The sequence below is a fragment of the Hemiscyllium ocellatum genome, chromosome 5 (genome assembly GCF_020745735.1).
Source record: "Hemiscyllium ocellatum isolate sHemOce1 chromosome 5, sHemOce1.pat.X.cur, whole genome shotgun sequence".
Lineage (NCBI taxonomy): Eukaryota > Metazoa > Chordata > Chondrichthyes > Orectolobiformes > Hemiscylliidae > Hemiscyllium > Hemiscyllium ocellatum.
Window position 1 is genome coordinate 35,721,919 of NC_083405.1, and position 20,874 is coordinate 35,742,792.

Genomic DNA, 20,874 nt, shown 5'->3' on the forward strand with positions numbered 1-20,874 from the left:
GCCATCACTTCAGTGGAATGATAATCGGTAGCTACATGCATCACAGTTCACAAAATATTCAGCAACTGCTTCATGAAGAGTTATCCATAAGTCCTGCATCGTATATGTTCAGATTTACTTCAATGCCATTGCTAGAACACTTCCATACTAGAGTGCACATCCTTGCCCACATGCCCAAATAAGAAAAAAAGTGGGTCGGTGTGGACTTGTTGGGCCGAAGGGCCTGTTTCCACACTAAGTAATCTAGTCTAATCTAATACTAGAGTGCAGTTAGATGGAAAGATCTATGTGTCAAACTAATCCAGCTCAAGGGACTTCCAACTGGTCTGACCGCTCAACATTCAGATAATGCACTAAAGTGGCTTTCAGCTTCATGCCATCCAATCTGGCTGCCTCACAACAGATGTTAATGCCATTCATTTTTTTTCATTCCAAGAAAGATGTTAAGAATAACACCAACAATTCGGTGGGCCTGTGCCCAAACTATCACAACAACACGTTATGAATGCAGCAAATTCTCTCAAGCACATCTAAAGAATCCACTTTCCCCTCCATGTCTGAGCTAAAATAAAGTCTGCAGCACATCATCCTTCCGTACTTCTGCCCCAACCCATTTATCATCACAGAATAGTTGGTTTTGATTTTTCCCCATTTAAAACAAAGCACACATATCCACAAAAAAAGGCATCAATGCCCGCAATGCCAGAGCATGTACATACAGAAGCAAGTCTACCTCAGGGCTGCATCTCATATCACATATGGCCAAAGCTGGTATATCGATGTCGTATATTCATTCACTCCAATGCATTTCAATCAAACTTACATTTTTCAAAAACTTAGTTATAACTAATAAGCTTTGTGCAGTAATTCAGTAATTTTGAGATTCCACTGTCACTCATTTATTCTCAGTTTATGCTATCACAGGGGTTGACTAAATTACAGATTTTAAAATTATCCATTTAGAGAGAAAACATTCCTAGTTTGTGATAGAATACCAAGAGTATGATGTACATCCCATGCCAATATCATTTTTGAAACCTAAATAATATCCTAAAATTTATTTTTGGATCCAAATTTCAATAGAATAGTTCTGATCATCTCATTCGGAACACAGTCATGCACAACATAACTGTCGGCTCTATCTTGGACAAACATACAAATGAATCAATACTAATATCCAAGAAGGTTGGTGTTTTAAATAAATTCTCTCTATGACTATGATTCTAAGTGAAGTGAAAGAGTTGTTCAAACAGGAAGTGATCCAACTCAAGTGGAAATAATTTAAAAGTTTTTTCTTAACATTATAGGTACTGAGTGCCATTTTTGTTCCCAGAAGAACACAGCAATGAACCATGATACAGAAACATAACAAGCATAAATCTTGTTTCATCCTAGAATTTGACAACATCTCAATCACAAGCTCATATTTTGTACATTAGTTAATTAAAGAGAAACCTTATTTTGGTCTTCCAAAAACAGTTACAAACATTAAAAGGAGCTGTTTTTAAAAGAAAGGTGAGTCTTAAATTGCCCAATGGATAGGACCTTGTCACCATCTTATCAGCATTGATCAAAATCATTTAAAGACAAATTACTCACATCTACATTATCTGTGAAGGGTAGAACATTTACTTACCAAAGATGTGAATGAACATCTATCACCCACACAACCAGAACACTTCAGTAACCCCATCCCCAAAAAAAATCACAATTGTGAAACAGCACCAAATCGAGATTGGACAAGAACCTTCCAGGAAGTGCAGAACTGATGGGAACCCCCTCAACGGGAGGAAAATTTCAAACTTCCAAAATGAAACTTACAAGGGAAACTTCGGTTTAAAGTACTGACGTTTAAGTTCTATTTGATTCTGCAAATGCAAAATTGGCCCGAATCCCAATTTCTGTTTCAATACAACTCTCTCCATTCCTTCAATTTATTAACCAGGGTTTCACACTGAAACAAAAATCGCACACCATCTCAAACCTTCTAACGCATATATATATATATATATATATATATTAAGGCAGACCATTTATTTTCTGAGAAATCAACTAACCTGCAGTTCGGTGGTGGATCCAACGTGATATCAGCAAGCTCCTTCTGGATTCTGTCAAACATAAAACATTGATCACTTTAAAACCTCTCGCCACAATCGAGAACGCTGCACCGCCCCCCCCCCCCCCAGTCACATTCACCCGGAAATTTCACGACTTCAAAAAAAGTTTAACAAATAATAAAAAAAGAGATAAAGCAAAGACGTTGACCCCCAGGCTGTGCGAGAAAGCGAGAGAGGGAAAAAAAACATGGCCGCTCCTCGTAGCTCCAAGAAGCTAATACAGTGAAAAATTTCCAACTCGATTGCCGTACTCCTCCGGCGAACAGACTCCACACAAGCCGGCCCAGCGGCAAGTAGCTGGCGACAGGAATGCAAACCCGGGGCACGGGGCTCACAACCCGACCCCGTTTTTTCGTACAAAACGATCTTAGCTAATATGCAAATGAGCCTCTGGTGTTAAAGAAGTCCGGCGTGTCGCGGGTGAGAGAAGGAATCCCGGGGGGAGGGGGGAAGAGAGAGAGAGAGAAGCAGAGCAGGAGCCCCATGACCCCCCCCGCGCCCCCATTATCCCGCCCCCCTCCCCCACCCCAGACCAACGGTCGGTGCTCGTGCCCCCTCTTGCCCTGCCCGCGCGCTGCCCGGCCGGCCGGCCCGCGCCATCCGCACTCACCTCTTGGCGCTGGTGGTGAGCAGCTTAGGGTTCTTGCTCATGGTGTTGTTCTTCGCTTCTCTTTTCCTCTTGCTCCCTCCGCCGCCGTTGTTGTTGTTATTGCTGCTGCCGCCGCCGCCGGTGCCGGTGATGCTGTCGTTGTTGTTGTTGTTGTTTCTCGTCTCTTTCTCAGCTGCCTGCGAGGAACTTGAAGACGAGGAGGAGCTGGTGCTGGCCCTCGAGTCGTCATCCGACATCTCCGCCGCTGGCTCGCTGTCACACACTGACTGCACTGAAGCACGACAGTGTCTCACACTCTCTGCTCCCCTCCCACCTCCCAAACAAACAAACACACACACCACTCACCGACAACAACGGAAAAGACAGAGAATTAAGACGTAGAACTTAACATAATTGAAAAAAAAAGAAAGTGAACAGCCGGGCACCAGACGTACACCTGAAGAGATGAGTATACCGAGAGAGAGAGAGAGTGAGGATACAATGTCAGTAAGAGTGAGTCACAGTGTATCTGATGTAGTGTAACACTCACAGCAGCAACGCACAGACTGACACTCACTCACCGAGCAACAGCCCCGTCATCGGCTGCGCACTGTCAGCTGGAGCTGCTCCAGTCCTGGGGTGGTTCAGGGGGGACTGTCCTCGCATCAATAACAAAACAGACAGTGTCCCCACACTTTTGGACAATCCGGGAGAAACAACCGCTGCACCGCACGGATTTGAAGAATGAACCCCAGGTGTTGACTTTTGTATTTCTTATACTTTCTCCCCCCCCCCCGGTGTGTTTCTGTCCGCCTCTTACTTTATTTCCCTCTTTGTTGGGTTCTTTTGCTCCTCTGGTAATCGGGATAGCAATTGTCGCCGACCTGGCGGCTGCCGGGGCTGGTACAGGGTCAGACGCGTGTCTCACTCAGACAGAGAAACGAACGGAAGTACACCGACCACAAATACACGGAGGAGACAGGGCTGCTCTGGACCTGTCATAAGGTATGGTAACTGCACAGCAAACTGTTGTCTCAAACACTTATAACCATGTTGTCTACTTATTTTGGGATTATAAGTAGCTTTGTTGATTAGATTTCAGGGAAATATTTTACTCTATTCCCCATGAAGTTTGTGTTTAAACGCTTGGAAATGTTTTTAAAAGACAATTTGGATAATGTATTGAGTGCAATGGAGATTTTTTCAGAGATGTTCGGTATTGCACGGAATTTTTTATGCCAGAATTCTTTTTAAAAAACTACATCGATGTAGTGTTTTTCTTGACCTCAGGGCCTCCCAAAGCACCTGGTCTAATGGAATAATTTATAGCGCAGGAAGTGGGGACGCAAATTTGCAAACTGTAAGGCAATAATGACCAAGATTATTTGTTTGCAATGTCTTGGTGAAGGAATCAACATTGTTTAGAACACTAGAGAGAATACCCATCCTCTTTAAAATTAACATAACCAAAAATAACAGTACTGATAAATGTCATGAACCTAAACTGTGCCAAATACTCAGCACCAAGTGACTTTCATCCGCGGGTTTTAGAGGAAGGAGGTGAAACCTTTGATATCCAAACTGTGTTCTTCTCATTTTCTTTCAGTTGTTGGACAATTCACGTAGATTGAGGAAGCTCCAGGCCCCTTGGTTTTTTGGGAAAGGAAACCTGAGAGTGTAAATCGATTTGTGAAACTGACTATAATAGAGTAATTGAACACCTTTTAAGTTTTCAGCTAATTAGAAAGGGCCAACTTGGATCATGAAGGGCAGATTATTCTTGACAAACCTGAATAAAAGTTTTGAAAAAGTGGCTGAAATACTCATCTGAGGATTGCCTATGAATATTATTAATGTTAACTTCCACAATATATTTGATAAAGCCCCTCGTGAGAAAGTTATCAAAATTCCAGTTTAGGAATTGAAAGCAAGTTATTGACCTAGTTATAATGACTACACAGCAGAGAAAATAGCAGCTATTTTACTTGATCGATGTGACGAATACTGTCCTACGGATCTCTGTTGGGACTTTAACTATTTTCTTACTAATACTTTGCTGTATCTTACTAATACTTTGGCACAAACAGCCACATATCCAGGTTTGCTGGTAGCTTAAAAGATGTCAAATTGGAAGTCACATAAATAGAAATGCATAACTATGAAAAGATATTGAATATTAAGTGAATATTCAAAACTGTCACAAATGGATTTCAATGTAGGGAAATAAAACTCACTCAATTTAGATCTAAATAGAATAAATCAAACGACACTCTAGGTAATAAAAAGCTAGGAACAGTGATGGTTCAGAGAGACTTGGTGGCCAATGTATATAGTTTTAAAACATTATGGAATAAGAACAGAAAATAATGGAATACTGTTTGTATCTAGAGGACTGCAATACACGGGATAAAAGTTATACTACAATTGTACAAAGGACTGTTTTCAGTTGTAGGGACTGCACCTTAGGAAATTATATGGTCTTGGAGGTATTACAGTATAGAATTAAAGAATTATACCTAGACTCCAAGTGTTATATTGCACAAATCACAGTTTTGTTTCTAGGGAATAAGAAGATTACAGAGTAATTTAAACAAAGGTCTTTGAGATATTAAGAACAACTGATATGATAGAAAGTATGTGTTATTTTGGGTGCTTAGGTTTAGGGGACATAGCCTAGACAATAAAGCCATGTCTTTCAATAGTAAAGTTAAGAAAGATTGGTAGAAATTTGAAAGCTTTTTTATTCCTTCACGAAAGGTGGGTGTCGCTAGTTAGACCATTGACCATTCCTAATTGCCCAAAGAAGATGGTGGTGGTGAGCCACCTTCTTGAACCACTGTAACTTGGGGTTTAGGGATGACTACAGTGCCAAGTCAGGATGGTCTGTCACTTGGAGAGGAAATTGTAGGTGTAGTGATGCCATGTACTTGCTGCTGTGGTGTTTTTAGGAGGTGGAGGTCACAGGTTTGAAACGCGCTGTCGGAGGAGCCTTGTAGTGTATTTTGTAGATGGTACATATTGCTGTTGCTGTGTGTTAGTTGTTGAAGAATTTAATTTTAAAGATGGTAGATGGGGTGCTAGACAAGTCACCTGCTTTGTCTTGGATAGAACATAGAACTTTGCAGCATGGGAATGGGCCCTATGACTCATGATGTTGTGCTGAAAATGACACCAAATATAAAGTAATCCCTTCTGCCTGCCCTTGATCCATATTCCTCTTTTCCTTGCGTAATGGTGTCAAGCTTCCTAAGTATTGTTGGAGTTGTCCATCTAGGCAAGTGGAGGTTATTCTATCACATTCCTGACTTGGGACAGGGACTGGGGAGTCAGATGATGAGTTACTTGCCACAGAATTCCTAGCCTGTAACCCACTGTTAGTTCACAGTATGTAAATTGCTGGCCCAGTTTCGTTTCTGGTTAATGGTGACCCAAAGGATGTAGATAGTGGGAAATTCAAGGGAGATGATGACATGGTGGTCATTGCACTGGATCAGTAATTCAGAGTTCCAAATTTATGTTTGGGGATATGTCTTCAAATCCCAACATGTCAAATGGTGAAAATTTAAAATTGATAACAACTCAGAATTACAAAAAAGCTAGTATAACAACAACCATGGAACCATTGTTGATTGTTGTAAAATCTCACCTTGATCCGAAAGTGCTTTAGGGAAGAACATCTGCCATTCTTACTTTGTTTGGCTAACTTGTAACTGTAGATCCACAACAATGTTACATATTTTGTGAAATGGCTTAGCAAGCCACTAAATTCAAGGGCAATTAGGGATGAGCAACAAATGCTGTCCCAGACAGTAATGCTTGCATCCCATGGAGGAATTGGTAAGAGTAAAATATCAATGAGTGCAAGTTTGGTCGCTGAGCTGGAAGGTTCATTTTCAGATGTTTCATCACCATAGTGGGTTACATCATAAGTGCGCTTCCACTGAAGCACTGGAATTAGTGACCTGCTTTCTGTTTGTGTTTAGGTTTCCTTGTGTTGGTGATGTCATTTCCTGTTCTTTTTTCCTCAGAGGGTGGTAAATGGGGTCTAAGTCAATGTGTTTGTTGAGAGAGTTCCGATTGGAATGGTTGGGCCGGGCACGTTTCTCTGAGGAATGCCTACAGAGAAGTCATTTCGCAGAGTTGATTGACCTCAAACTGCCACAATCGTTATCTTTTTAAGTTACATCTGATTCCAACCAGTAGGGGGTTTCTCCCCGATTCTCATTGACTTCAGTTTCACAAAGCAAAAGTGAGGGCTGCTGATGCTGGAAATCAGAGGAGAAGGAATTGCAAAACCTGCACCTACACCACCCCCCTCACCTCCATCCAAGACCCCAAAGAAGCCTTCCACATCCATCAAAGTTTCACCTGCACATCCCCCAATGTCATTTATTGTATCCAGTCTCCTCTACATTGGGGAGACTGGACGCCTTTTCGCAGAGAGCATTAGGGAACATCTCCGAGACACCCTCACCAATTAACCCCACTGCCAAGGACATGCAGGTCCTGGGGACTCCTCCACCATCACTCCCTCACCACCCGATGCCTGGAGGAAGAACATCTCATTTTCCACCTCGGAACACTTCAACCCCAGAGCATCAATGTGGACTTCACCAGTTTCCTCATTTCCCCCCCCAGTTCCAACCTTCCACTCAGCACCATCCTCATGACCTGTCCTACTTGCCAATCTTCCTTCCCACCTATCCGCTCCACTTTCCTCTCTGATCTATCACCTTCATCCCCATCCACCTATTGCATTCTTTTCTACCTTCTTCCCAGCCACACACACCCCCCCCCTCCCATTTATCTCTCTACCCTGGAGATTCCCTGCCTCCATTCCTGATGAAGGGCTTTTGCCCAAAACGTCGATTTTCCTGCTCCTCGGATGCTGCCTGACCTGCTGCGATTTTACAGCACCACTCTAATCTAGATGCAGTTTCACAAGGGCTACTGGATGTCATATTCTTCAGGACTGAAGAAGAATCACTGGATCTGAAAAGTTAACTCTAATTTCTCCCAACAGATGTTGCCAGACCTGCTGAGTTTTTCCAGCATCTTCTGTTTTTGTTTCTGATTTCCAGCATCTGCAGTTCTTTCAGCTGTCTGTTAAATGCTGACTAGATATGAAAGACAGTTACCTCTGGAGTTCAGCTTATTTTGTCCATATTTGGACCAAGGTTGTAATGCAGTCTGCAGCTTTGCTTGGTTTGATTTGACCTGTATTTTGTAGACAACACATACTTAGGGAATTTACCACATTTTCACATAGATGCTAGTGTTGTACAATACTGGAACAACTTGGCTGGGGTCATGGGAAGTACTGGAACACGTCTTTATTACTGTTGTTGGTCCCCAAGCCTTTTGGATATCCATGGAATGAAAGAAATTGTTTGGAGATTGGCATCTGTGATGCTGGGAACCTCAGGAAGAGGCTGAGATGGATCATCCACTCAGCAATTTTGGCCAAAGATAGATGGAAGCTCTTCGGCCTTATCATTTGCATGGATGTGCTGGACAACCCCATTGGTGACAATAGGGCCATTTTGGACCATCCACCTCCTAATAGTTGCTTAGTTAATCCATTCAAAAAATAGATGGTTGGAGTGCAGAATTTAGATCTAATAGATTGTGCGATTAAGTATCCCTGTCTTCCACAAACAACAAATAATTGTAGGATAATTGTTGATTTTTAACTCAGATTGATATATAAAAGAAATCCAGTCATTTCAATGGAGCTGGAGCACATGACCTTCTAACTCAGCTGGGAGTACTATCAACTGGGCAGAGAGAAATATGAACATGGCCTAACGCAACATGCAAAAGTCAGAATACAGTCAATGCAACACTTGTCCCATACTGCACTGAAATGTCAGCCTCAATTTTGTGCTTGCATCTCTGGAATAGAACTCTGACCTGTTTAACTGGAGTCCTGAGCAGTAACTGACACAGGAAATGTAAAGTTCATTCATGCATTGATGAAATGATAATGGCACCAGGCTGATAAAACTGATATTATTTTTCTTTTCATCAGATTTTGGAAAAAGACAGATTTCAGTACACTTCTCCTGTTACTACTTCAAAAGAATTAATAAGGTTAGTCAAGTGTGACCTTTTGTTAAAAACTTTAGCTACTATTCATATTTTTGATATACTAGATGTTTCTCTATTATGGTAGGAAAGATAACTAATTTGTTACTCAAATGTTAAGCTACTTCGCCTATGTTTCTCTAGACTTATTCCATCTTTTTAAATAAAGGAATTACAGCTACTAGTCTGTTAATTTTTCTAGTACTATTCCCTTTACTAATGAACATAAATGTAATAATGCTTCAGTTGTCTTTCCCCAGCTCATTTTACTAAGTGCAGACACCTTTAAATTTGACTAATTAATCATTTATCTTTCCCCTTCTATTGTTAATGCTTAATTTTATTTTCAAGTCTCTTCTTTTAATGTCATGTCCTTTTCTAATTTTGTTATCTTTTTACTCTGTACTCAAATCACCAAACACACTTTTACACAAGTGATTGGAAATTTGGAACCATTTCCTCTCTTAATTAAGATTAAATTCTAGGACAATTAACATTCTCAAAACAGATTAATAAAGTTTGCTTGATAAAAAGAAAAAGGGTTAGAAATAGGTTCATAGGGAGTTTAAACATGGGCGCAATCCAGTTGGGCCAAATGGCCTAATGAAATGCTGTAATCTATGTATGGTTTGAAAGAATCTTGTGGATGGTTTTACAGAATATGAATTAAAAGCAAGTACCGTAATTGAAAATGATTGAATGCCAAAACAGATCACAAGATTAAAAGCATGACCCCTGTTCCCATTTACTCTAAGTAGTTCATTGGGAATCATCCTGAGGCATTTTAGTGCAATAAGGTGCTACTCAACTGTTTCTTTGCCTAAGCTTTAATTAATTCCCTAAAAGCTGAGATGTTTGAAAATGGCACTTCCCATTTTTGGATTGACATGCAACTTAGGCTCAGGAGTCAGGATGGTTTTCTTTTGTCACTTTTTCTTTGAGTGTGAATGGATCAAATATGTGGGGAATATGGGATGGTTTCTCCTTGTTGCTTGGCTTTTTTGTATTGTTTATGGAACATTCCTGTGTGCAAATTGTCTGCTATGTGGCTTGCATTACAGTAGTTTCTACACTGTCAAAAATATTGATTGTAAAGCACTCTGGAACAACCTGATAATAAAAGTCACTATGTAAATGCTGGATCTTTCTTTGGCCGTATAGTTAGTATAATAAACAATATTTCAGATGATTAATTGAGTGGGTAGAATTGTGGCAATCAGATTTCAATACAGAATTATATAAGATCATTAATTTTGGACCAAAAATAGTATAATGTTGAAGAGCCAAAGAAACTCAGAGGCCTATACACATTGAGTGTGGTGATTGAGTATAAAATGTAGTCACAGACAAAAATAGAAATTGATAGAGAAACTCAGCAGATCTGGCAGCAACTGTGGAGAGGAAACAGTTTACATTTCAAATCCAGTGACCCTTCTTCAATTCTGTTCTTTTGGTTTGAGAGTTTATACCGTGGAATATTGAAGGTGAAAGAATTATTTGATTGATGTTTTAGCATTTTAAAAGTATTTGTTAGGATATATAAGAGAGGGAGTCTTGCTGATGGTATGAGATCGAGGACAAGAGAATAGAAATTTAAAATCAGAGACAATTGAGGGAAGAGGTTAGGAAGCATTTTTTTAATGCAATGGGTGGTAGACATGTGGAGCTCTCTCTGCATAAACAAAATAGATGGAAATTGATACAGATCTGTACTAGCCAAGACATTTCGGATGGAGATCAGCCATGATCTTCGTGAATGGTGGAACAGGCTCAAAGGGTTGAACACATTGTACTTCTGTTCTTTGTTCTTGTGAATCTAATTAAGAGCATTGAGAATCAAGAGTGTGACTACAATGTTGCATAATATATATTTAAGGGAAATTAGTTCACTCAAATATTTTTTAGATCAAGGAACATAAAACAAGCATTGTCAAGCAATTGTTTTTCTCAACATTGTTAATCCAATGAAAAATATCAACTTTGAATTGTCCTGAGTCAACTGTTTTAGGCAAAAGTAATTATAGTAATTGCTTTAGCATTAGACATTGCAAATTGTTTACTAGCTTCTTGTGTAGCAGAAAATAATAATGTTCAGTAGTTATTATAAATAATGGTGATTAAAAGCAGGAAATGCTGGAAAGACTGTAGCAGGTCAAGCAGCATCAGTGGAGAAATAAACACTGGTAATGTTTTAGACACAATCACAGTCGGGAAATTGATCATAAGCAAATACAAGGCTGGGGAAAGTGTATGGGGATCGGAGGCAGCAGTATTAGGTGGAAAGGGAAGTTAAAAAGGCTAATGTGTGATCAGGTGGAAGACGAGACTTACTACATGTTGAAAGAGATGATAGTGGAAGTCAAAAACAAGAATGAAACAAGTAAAAGGACAAAAGATAGTTGCACAGCTCTGTAGTTGGAAATAAGCATGATCATTAACACCTCCTGGGGCTGAACTTTTGTGGCTTTTGCAAATGGATATGAAACGAGATGGAGTATCAATTTCAAGATGCTGATCCCAGTGTGGACAATAATAAGGAAGGTTTATGTTCCAACTGCCTCAGACGTCTGTCATAAAACATCCGAATAGGCAGCACAGGTTTCCTATTCCACACTCCACTGAGGCCAGTTAAACATTTAAAAAAAAGTTACAAATTAAAACGTGTTAAAAGCTTGTTTACACATGTTAAAGGAGGCAGGTGGGATATTTTTGGGGGGTGTTGGAAGTTGTCCATGGACTGAGTGAGGGTGAGTATACAGATTGTGGATTACTGCAAGGGCTTGCCATTGGTGCTGCATATATAGCAGTGAGAGTGAGTGCACAGCACCCAAGCTTTGAAAACAAGTTAGGCATGCTCCCTGGTATCATGGATGCAAAGGAATAAGTAGACAAGGACAATGGGTGGACACCTGCTGTGAAGGAAGACTGCAGGCAGCAGTGAAACATGAGTGGCAAAAAACGGCACTTTTTATAGGAACATTTCCGGAGGGCAAAGAGAAAAGGAAGGCAGGGAGACAATTGAGGTCAAACCTTAAATACAGGATCAACTAATAAAGGCTAAGCTATTTGGAGATGAATTAGTGCTGAATAAAACTGTGAATCTCAAGACCGATGACAACAGAGATTTGTGAGCTTATCACAGAAGATCTCTAAGCGATGCCTCGTTAATTATTGTTAAAGTCACTGTGGCCTTGAACATCATCTTTTTGGGCTACTAAGGATTAGCTGCTGACCTTAGTAGTGTTATCAAAAATGTCTGCACACCACTGCATCTTTCTGATAACTTCTGGCAGAGCACATCAGTGAACTACATGTTCATTTACTGACCAAAACCATTAGGTTTTTCCCTCTGGCTTCCCTAGGGCAATATTGATTGCAAACATGTAGCTGTCACTTGCGAGTGAGGTTCAGCTTAGGGAAGCCTTCCTCTGCCTCAGCATTCATATCTGTGCTTATGTTTCTACCAACCATCACGACTCCTTCATTCACAGCCAGTCCAGACTGCCTTAGCACTGTACTCCAACAGCAACTGCCCCATCCCACTAAAGTATATAGATGGATCTTAGTGCACATGGGATATCCCTTGAAGAAATGCTGACTAGCGCACCCCCCCCCCCCCCCCCCCCTCAAATCAGAACCCATGAAGATGCGAGTTGATTGAACCCAGCTGAGATGGTAAAATTGGTTCTATTTATCTTTTATTCTAATGGCTCCTGTGTAGCTTCCTTGCGGGCTGTGGTAATGTCAAAGAGTATGGTACTGGAAAAGCAGAGGTAAACACAATGACTGCAGCTGCTGGAAACCAAATTCTGGATCAGTGGTGCTGGAGGAGCACAGTAGTTCAGGAAGCATCCAAGGAGCAGTGAAATCGACATTTCGGGCAAAAGCCCTTCATCAGGAATAAAGGCAGTGAGCCTGAAGCATGGAGAGATAAGCCAGAGGAGGGTGGGGTGGGGAGAAAGTAGCATAGAGTAAAATGGGTGAGTGGGGGAGGGGATGAAGATGATAGGTCAGGGAGGAGAGGGTGGAGTGGATAGGTGGAAAAGGAGATAGACAGGTAGGACAAGTCCGGACAAGTCATGGGGACACTGCTGAGCTGGAAGTTTGAAACTAGGGTGAGGTGGGGGAAGGGGAAATGAGGAAACTGTTGAAGTCCACATTGATGCTCTGGGGTTGAAGTGTTCCGAGGCGGAAGATGAGGTGTTCTTCCTTCAGGTGTCTGGTGGTGAGGGAGCGGTGGTGAAGGAGGCCCAGGACCTCCATGTCCTCAGCAGAGTGAGAGGGGGAGTTGAAATGTTGGGCCACGGGCCGGTGTGTCTGATTGATGCGGGTGCCCCAGAGATGTTCCCTGAAGTGCTCTGCTAGGAGGCGCCCGGTCTCCCCAATGTATAGGAGACCGCATTGGGAGCAATGGATACAATAAATGATATTAGTGGATGTGCAGGTAAAACTTTGGATGTGGAAGGCTCCTTTAGGGCCTTGGATGGAGGTGAGGGAGGTGGTGTGGGCACAGGTTTTGCAGTTCCTGCTGTGGCAGGGGAAATTGCCAGGATGGGAGGGTGGGTTGTGGGGGGGCATGAACCTGACCAGGTAGTCACGGAGGAACGGTCTTTGGGGAAGGTGGACAGGGAAATATATCCCTGGTGGTGGGGTCTTTTTGGAGGTGGTGGAAATGTCGGTGGATGATTTAGTTTATGCAAAGGTTTGTAGGGTGGAAGGTGAGCACCAGGGGCGTTCTGTCCTTGTTACGGTTGGAGGGGTGGGGTCTGAGTGCGGAGGTGCGGGATGTGGACAAGATGCGTTGGAGGGCATCTTTAACCACGTGGGAAGGGAAATTGCGGTCTCTAAAGAAGGAGACCACCTGGTGTGTTCTGTAGTGGTAACTGGTCCTCCTGGGAGCAAATACGGCGGAGGCGGAGGAATTAGGAATGCGGGATGGCATTTTTGCAGGAGGTAGGGTGGGAAGAGGTGTAATCCAGGTAGCTGTGGGAGTCGGTCGGGTTTGTAAAAAATGGCAGTGTCAAGTCGGTCGTCATTAATGGAGATGGAGAGGTCCTGGAAGGGGAGGGAGGTGTCAGAGATGGTCCAGGTAAATTTGAAGTCATGGTGGAATGTGTTGGTGAAGTTGATGAATTGCTCAACCTCCTCGCGGGAGCACAAGGTGGTGCCAATGCAGTCATCAATTTCAACTCCCCCTCCCACTCTGCCGAGGACATGGAGCTCTTGGGCCTCCTTCACCGCCGCTCCCTCACCACCAGACGCTGGGAGGAAGAATGCCTCATCTTCCGCCTCCGAACACTTCAACCCCAGGGCATCAATATGGACTTCAACAGTTTCCTCATTTCCCCTTCCCCCACCTCACCCTAGTTCCAAACTTCCAGCTCAGCACTGTCCCCATGACTTGTCCGGACTTGTCCTACCTGCCTAGCTCCTTTTTCCACCTATCCACTCCACCCTCTCCTCCCTGACCTATCATCCTCATCCCCTCCCCCACTCACCCATGATACTCTATGCTACTTTCTCCCCACCCCACCTTCCTCTAGCTTATCTCTCCATGTTTCAGGCTCACTGCCTTTATTCCTGATGAAGGGCTTTTGTCCGAAATGTCGATTTCGCTGCTCCTTGGATGCTGCCTGAACTACTGTGCTCTTCCAGCATCACTAATCCAGAAACTGGAAAAGCAAAGCCTGTCAGACTGCATCCAAGGAGCAGGAGAACTGAAGTTTGGCTTATGCCCAAAATGCCAATTCTCCTGCTCCTTGGATGCTGCCTGACCAGCTGTGCTTTTCCAGCATCATGCTCTTCAACTCTGATCTCCAGCATCTACAGTCCTCACTTTCTCTGGGCTGTGGTAATGTCCCTCGCTCTGAGTCAGGAGGTCTCGGTTTAAATCCCATCTGCTCAGAATTGAGAGATAATATATCTGAACAAGTTGTTTTTTATATAAAAAGGCTCCTGTGATTTTCTCAAGGGCTAACACTTGATTTTCAGGGACACCTTTTTCATTCTCTCTCATTTTATTACATTATGTAGTTATATAGTACCATTATCTCCTGTATTTGTGTTGACATTTTCTTTTAGGGTTTTCTTCTTTCATCACAAGTTAACTTGAAAGAGTGTATTAATAATAATCATGCCCCACTATTTTACTAGCTGTCACAGAATGTATAAAATTTCAAATAGACAAGCAAGCTAATCAGTTTGCTCACTGCTGTTCAGCACAAAAGCAATTCACATTAGGGTTCATCATTAACAGAAAATAACTATTTATTATAACACACTTAACTTTAATAAATGGTAAAGAAAATAAAGGATAGCTTGTCTAATACTTTGCAACTTAACCTATATCCCTTTTAAAAACTCCAAATGCGCACATACATAACAACACACACACATATCCCCACACTCCCAAGCTGTTAAGACCGACAATGCCACGACTCACTGAACATGCAGTTCAGTGCACAATGATGCACTGCAATCAAGCTCCATTAATCCTGGAATCATCACAAATGTGAAAATTTGATTAAACCACTGAATTACCCAATTTTACCTAACTGCCTAATTCAGCTTTAAAATTATACATCAAGCTTTTTTTTTAATTAACAAGAAAACAACTGATTTAGTGTTATCAAGTTGTTTTTAAGAAATGACATGAATTACTGACATGTACTCTATAACTTAAACTCTAGCCCTTTTTGAAATTCCCAAACACAGAAATTGAAATACAAAGAGGCAAGACACAAATATTATGAGTTTGGGAAGAGAAAAAAATGTCAAATACAATCCTAGCACCTGTTCAGACCACCGATGTTGATGTTGTTTTCTTTCAGTTACCTCCACTTCCTTTCAGTTCTTTGCTCATGAGACCAGGTTGTTTGCACACTCATGCTGTTTTTCATTCACTGGTTTGGAGGTTAACCCTTTCAGTGCCTCTGTAGGTGATGTTTTTTCCCTGTTTGTTTTCACCAGGCAATTTGGAGAAACAGCACTTTTTAAAGAAAAAAAATGAGTGAGAACAGTTATGAAGAGATTTTCTGTTACTTTTCCACACAAGCAAGAGAGAGAGACACACAGATTTAGGTGCTTTCTCTTTGCAGACTTGATATTTTGCCTCAAATACAAGACTGTAGGCCACCTGTCCAGGAACTAATCATAAAATTATTTTGCTGAACACTCCTGAGAATCCCAACTGTTAGTTTTTTCAAAAACTATCATAAGACTGTTGCAAAACTGATTCTCTCACTCTTGCACTCTCTCTTGCCCCCTTGCTTTGTCTCACTCCAATAAAAGTGGTATTTGGCACAGAGTATAGAGATCTCAAGGGTAATTAAACTGTCTAGGAGAAAGTGAGGTCTGCAGATGCTAGAGGTCAGAGTTGAGTGTGTTGCTGGAAATGCACAGCAGGTCAGGCCGCATCCAAGGAGCAGGACATTGACATTCCTCATGAAGAGCTCGAAACATTGAGTCTCCTGCTCCTCAAATGCTGCCTGACCCGCTGTGCTAATTGAGTTGTCTGTCTGTTCTTTTTCATTTCAGCATTGATGATGATGTCTGTAAAGCGATGGTTAATTTTCACATTGATGGTTAATCTGGTGTGCTGGGTCTTTTCTAGGTCAAATTCTTTCTTTTAAACTTTCTTGGTATAACGCTGGGAGAAGTGGGGAGAGAGAGGACAATGCTTTCAGGTTGGGTCTCTTGAGGTCTCCAGTTACCACCTACACATTTGTAAACTGTAGCTTGACCCATCCAAAGGTTGTTGGCAGGTAGTTTTCCCTTAACTCAAACCCTGGTACTGCTCAATTGCAAAGCAACAATCTCACTGCTTCAGACTAGCATTGTTTTGCACACTTGCCTTTACACAAGTTGCAAATCTTTCTTGGTATTTGAGCTACATAGTTCAACTTCTATTTCAGTTTGAAGTCCAAAAACGGGGAAAAGATCCTTTACACTTGAGAAAGAGTTTGCAAAATTGTTTACATACATAATTTGGAATCTATAAATAAAATGTTTTTGTTAATTTATTTCATATTTCATTTTCAAAAGGAAAATACTAAATATTTAGTATGAAGTAGCCCATTGGGAATAAAACAAAATGCAAGTTCAGTTTAAGCTTAGACTTTAAGTTACAGCCGAAAATAAACATGAGCAAATAAAATTTGTTGCTAGCTTGAAATAGGCTGTAGATAATGAAGGTAAATGTATTGTGATTATAATTAAGTCCTGTCTATTCAATATTCAGTCTTCAAACTCATCCATACTTATGTGCTGAAAGACCATAAAACCGTAATATGTAGGAGAAGTAAACCACTTAGCCCACTGAATCTGCCTTACCATTCAATGAGATCGTGGCTGACCTGATAATGTTCAAATCCACTTTCCTGCTTTTTCCTCAACCTTTAATTCCCTTACTGATGGAGACAAATCAAATAATGCATTCACTTGAATCTTGAGATTCTGTCAAAATTCAAAGCATTACTGGTTGGAATGACAGCAGCATGGCCAGCAGCTCCATTAGCCTCTCCTATCTAGCTGAAACTTTGTACTCAGCAACTTGCCGAACCAAAATGATAGTAGACCTCCTGGTTTAAGTGGTAAATAACTCTTAAAGCAGTGTAATAAGCATTTTTGAAGGTAAACAATCAAAATCTTTCCTGCCCACCTCCAAACTGGCTCAGTATGTGCTAACTGGTTGGAATTCAGACCAACTCCCAATGGACAAGCATTTACAACAACCATTGGTAGCTTGCTTTTAAAAATTGTAGCAATGCCTTCTACAAACACTAGTTTTTAAAGCAGCACATTCCTCATTTCAGTCCATAAACACAATTACATAAAAATAAAAAGCTATAGTCTTTACAACTGGAAACATGTCACTGTACCTTCAGGACACGCTCTAATGAGAATTTTAATTTTAATCCGTTTCCCCCGAGGCATCCCACCCAAAAACAGATCAAGTCCTTGTTTCTTCCTCCTGTGGTGAAAACCCAGCCACTACTGTCTGAAAAGCGTAGCAACATGGTTCTGATGTGAAATTATAGCAGTCAGTATGTGATCCAGAAGACTGTCCAATACAGTAGTTGAAAAATATGATGGTCCTCAAGCCAATGTTGAGCAACATGGTAACAGTATAGGAAGTTTCAGACATAGAGATCAGAGTAGGTGTGGTCAAGAGAAGTCACAATCATACTTATTGATTGAATGGAGTCACTCATCAGAGTAATCACCCAATTTGTGTTTGGCCTTCCAAGTTTAGATGCAATCCAGAACATTTGTATTTACTGCTCATGATAAGTTGAAAGAAGTACAGGTGAAGCAAATAAATGTTGGAGTTGATTCTACCTTGTTGTCAGAGAGGAAATAGTCCCTTCTGTTAGGTATGGCTGTTATGTTTCAGTTTTTATGGTTAAATAAATTGAGTTAACATTTAAAGCATGAAATTGAATTCATTAGCAATGTTACTCTGCAGCTTAGAGAGAATCAGGCCACTGGATAGAATCAGTGCCCAAAGATAGTTTTGATTCCAAAAATGGTTATTCTGACATAATATAATATTTTTCCCAGATACTGGTGTAAATGAAGCTGCTACTCAAGATCTAGGGAATGGGGAATGTCCTTAGGCTGGGCAATTTCCAATCGAGTAATTAAACCTTTACTTTAATTATTCAATTGCCTGTTTTCTGTTGGTTGGGGGGTGGGAGTTACTTGAAAGATTGGTGTTCAATTTCATTTTTCAGGAATTCACTCATGTCCTTACAAACTGGGCATTTACAAATAATAAAGGTTGTAAATTATCTAAAGTTATAAATCACGCAATCCTAATATGCAGGTTAAAGAAAAAAAAATCAAGAAACTTCATTTGTGGAGTTCTGTTGGGAAAAGAATCTTTGGCCAAGCAACTGTTAGTAATTGCCCAACTTGTTAGGGGCAGCTAAATATGGCCAATAAATGCTGGCTCAGCTCGTGAAGCCTATGTCCCATGACAGAATAAAAGAAATTAATGCTAAAATTTTAAACTGTGCTTCGTGAATTGTGTGAGAAGCTTCACCCCCTTCTTCTCACCATTGTGCATGAACAACTTTGGCATTATTCCTTAATGAATCCATCTTCACAGTTACCATTAACTGCAGACTTGCCTTGACTTGTCGGCAAAACAAGGCTTATGAAAATATTGATTCACCAGTAATAGGAAAATAGAGTCGTGTTGCATGTTTCAAGACAACTTTCATGGGAGGACAGGCATAACATTACCAGAAATTTTTGTGGTTACTTTAGTCTGGATTTTATTACTTCCAGCAATTTCCAGGCTTTCTTGCATGACTTCAGCAATACCAGCCAGTCTTCATTACTGTTATCACTGAGTTTAGAGGAGTGTACTGACTTACACTCATTCTGCTGGTCACAAAATATATTTAAATGTTGCCAAATACAAAAGTGTCTGTAAACCGGACTTCTTTAATAACAGAATTATTCACTTATTATAAGTTAAATCAGCAAAGATGAAAAATTGATTAACACATTTTAAAATATGAAAGTTTAAATATTAACCTTTCTATAAAAGTTAAAACCAGCTCTATAACTCTAACATATTAAAGCAAAATAATCAAAGAACTTTATCTGCAGAGCTCAATTTTCAAAAAATATATTTTGTCCAAGTAATTGTTAATAGTTGAATAAAAAAGAATAATAAGGTATGGAATGTTCCAGTGGATTTCATTGTGCATCTGCGATCTATTCAGAAGCTGTTCTAAAACTAGTATGTAAGATGCAGTGAATGTTGTTCTGCAGTGATCTGTACTGGGACCTCAAGATATTACCATTGATGTAACTGACTTGGATTAAGATATACTTGCTAACTTTACTGATGACATGAAGATAGATAGGAAAGTAAGTTATGAAGAGGACATAAAGCAGACTACAAAGGGATATACATATAGATTGAGTAAATGGACAAATCTGGCAAAAGGAGTTTAATGTGGGGAAATGTTGACTAGAAGAATAAAAAATAAGCATATAATTTAAATGGTGAGCATTCTTTTTTATTCATTCAAGGGATGTGGATTTCACTGGCTGGGCCTGCACCCATTGCCAGTTCCTAGCTAGCCTTGAAAAAGTGATGCTGAGTGGCTGCTCTGAACTGTTTTAGATACACTCTGGTTTAGGTACACCCACAATGCTGTTAGAAAGGGAGTTCCAAGATTTTGACACCTTGGCACTGAAGGAACAACAATATATTTCCATGCCAGAATGGTGAGCAGTTTGGAGGGGAACTTGGAAGATCATGGTGTTACTATGTACATGCTTTGAGTCAGAAGTTGAGTTATTTGTTGCAGAATTCCCAGCCTTTGACCTGACTTTTTGTAGCCATAGCATTTAATGGCTTGTCCAGTTCAGTTTCTGATCAATGGTAACTTTCAGAATGTTGGTAGTAGTGTCACTGAATGTAAAGAGACAATGGTTAGATTTTCTCTTCTTCCCTTGGACGTAGGTTAAAAACAATGACAGCAGATGCTGGAAACCAGATTCTGGATTAGAGTGGTGCTGGAAAAGCACAGCAGTTCAGGCAGCACCCGAGGAGCAGGAAAATCGACATTTTGGGCAAAAGCCCTTCATCAGGAATGCAGGCATAGTGTCTAAAGGGTGGAGAGATAAATGAGAGGAGGGTTGGGGTGAGGAGAAAGTAGCGTAGAGTACAACAGGTGAATGGGGGTGGGATGAAGGTGATAGGTCAGAGAGGAGGGTGGAGTGGATAGGTAGAAAGGAAGATAGGCAGGTAGGACAAGTCATGGGGACAGTGCTGAGCTGGAAGTTTGGAACTGGAGAAGGTAAATTGCTGTCTCTAAAGAAGGAGGCCATCTGGTGTGTTCTGTGGTGGCTCTAAAGAATGAGGCCATCTGGTACAGCAGACCATCTCTGACACCTCCGTCCCCTTCTTGGACCTCTCCATCCCCATTAATGACGACTGCCTTGACACTGACATTTTTTGCAAACCCACTGACTCCCACAGCTACCTGGATTACACCTCTTCCCACCCTATCTCTTGCAAAAATGCCATTTTCCCAATTCCTCCGCCTCAGCCGTATC

The 20,874-nt window shown here is 41.0% G+C and overlaps 1 protein-coding gene and 1 long non-coding RNA gene across 3 annotated transcripts in view; one reads left to right on the plus strand and one right to left on the minus strand.

Annotated features, from left to right (window-relative positions):
- LOC132815659 (ubiquitin-conjugating enzyme E2 E1) overlaps positions 1 to 3,620 on the minus strand; it is a 128,729-nt gene extending 125,109 nt beyond the window's left edge. Inside the window, exons 1-3 of one of the 2 annotated variants that reach the window (XM_060824653.1) lie at positions 3,288 to 3,620; positions 2,728 to 3,163; positions 2,058 to 2,108 (exon numbers count right to left, since the gene is read on the minus strand). In XM_060824653.1, the coding sequence (XP_060680636.1) occupies positions 2,058 to 2,108; positions 2,728 to 2,963 (287 nt within the window). In that variant the 5' untranslated portion in view covers positions 2,964 to 3,163; positions 3,288 to 3,620. Of the gene's footprint in view, positions 1 to 2,057; positions 2,109 to 2,727 lie in introns of both variants that reach the window. The other variant, XM_060824652.1, reaches the window with a different exon arrangement.
- Positions 2,717 to 20,874, plus strand: part of LOC132815660 (uncharacterized) — a 34,224-nt gene continuing 16,066 nt past the window's right edge. Inside the window, exons 1-2 of the long non-coding RNA XR_009644691.1 lie at positions 2,717 to 3,711; positions 8,738 to 8,799. This is a non-coding gene — a long non-coding RNA (uncharacterized LOC132815660). The remainder of the gene's footprint in view (positions 3,712 to 8,737; positions 8,800 to 20,874) is intronic.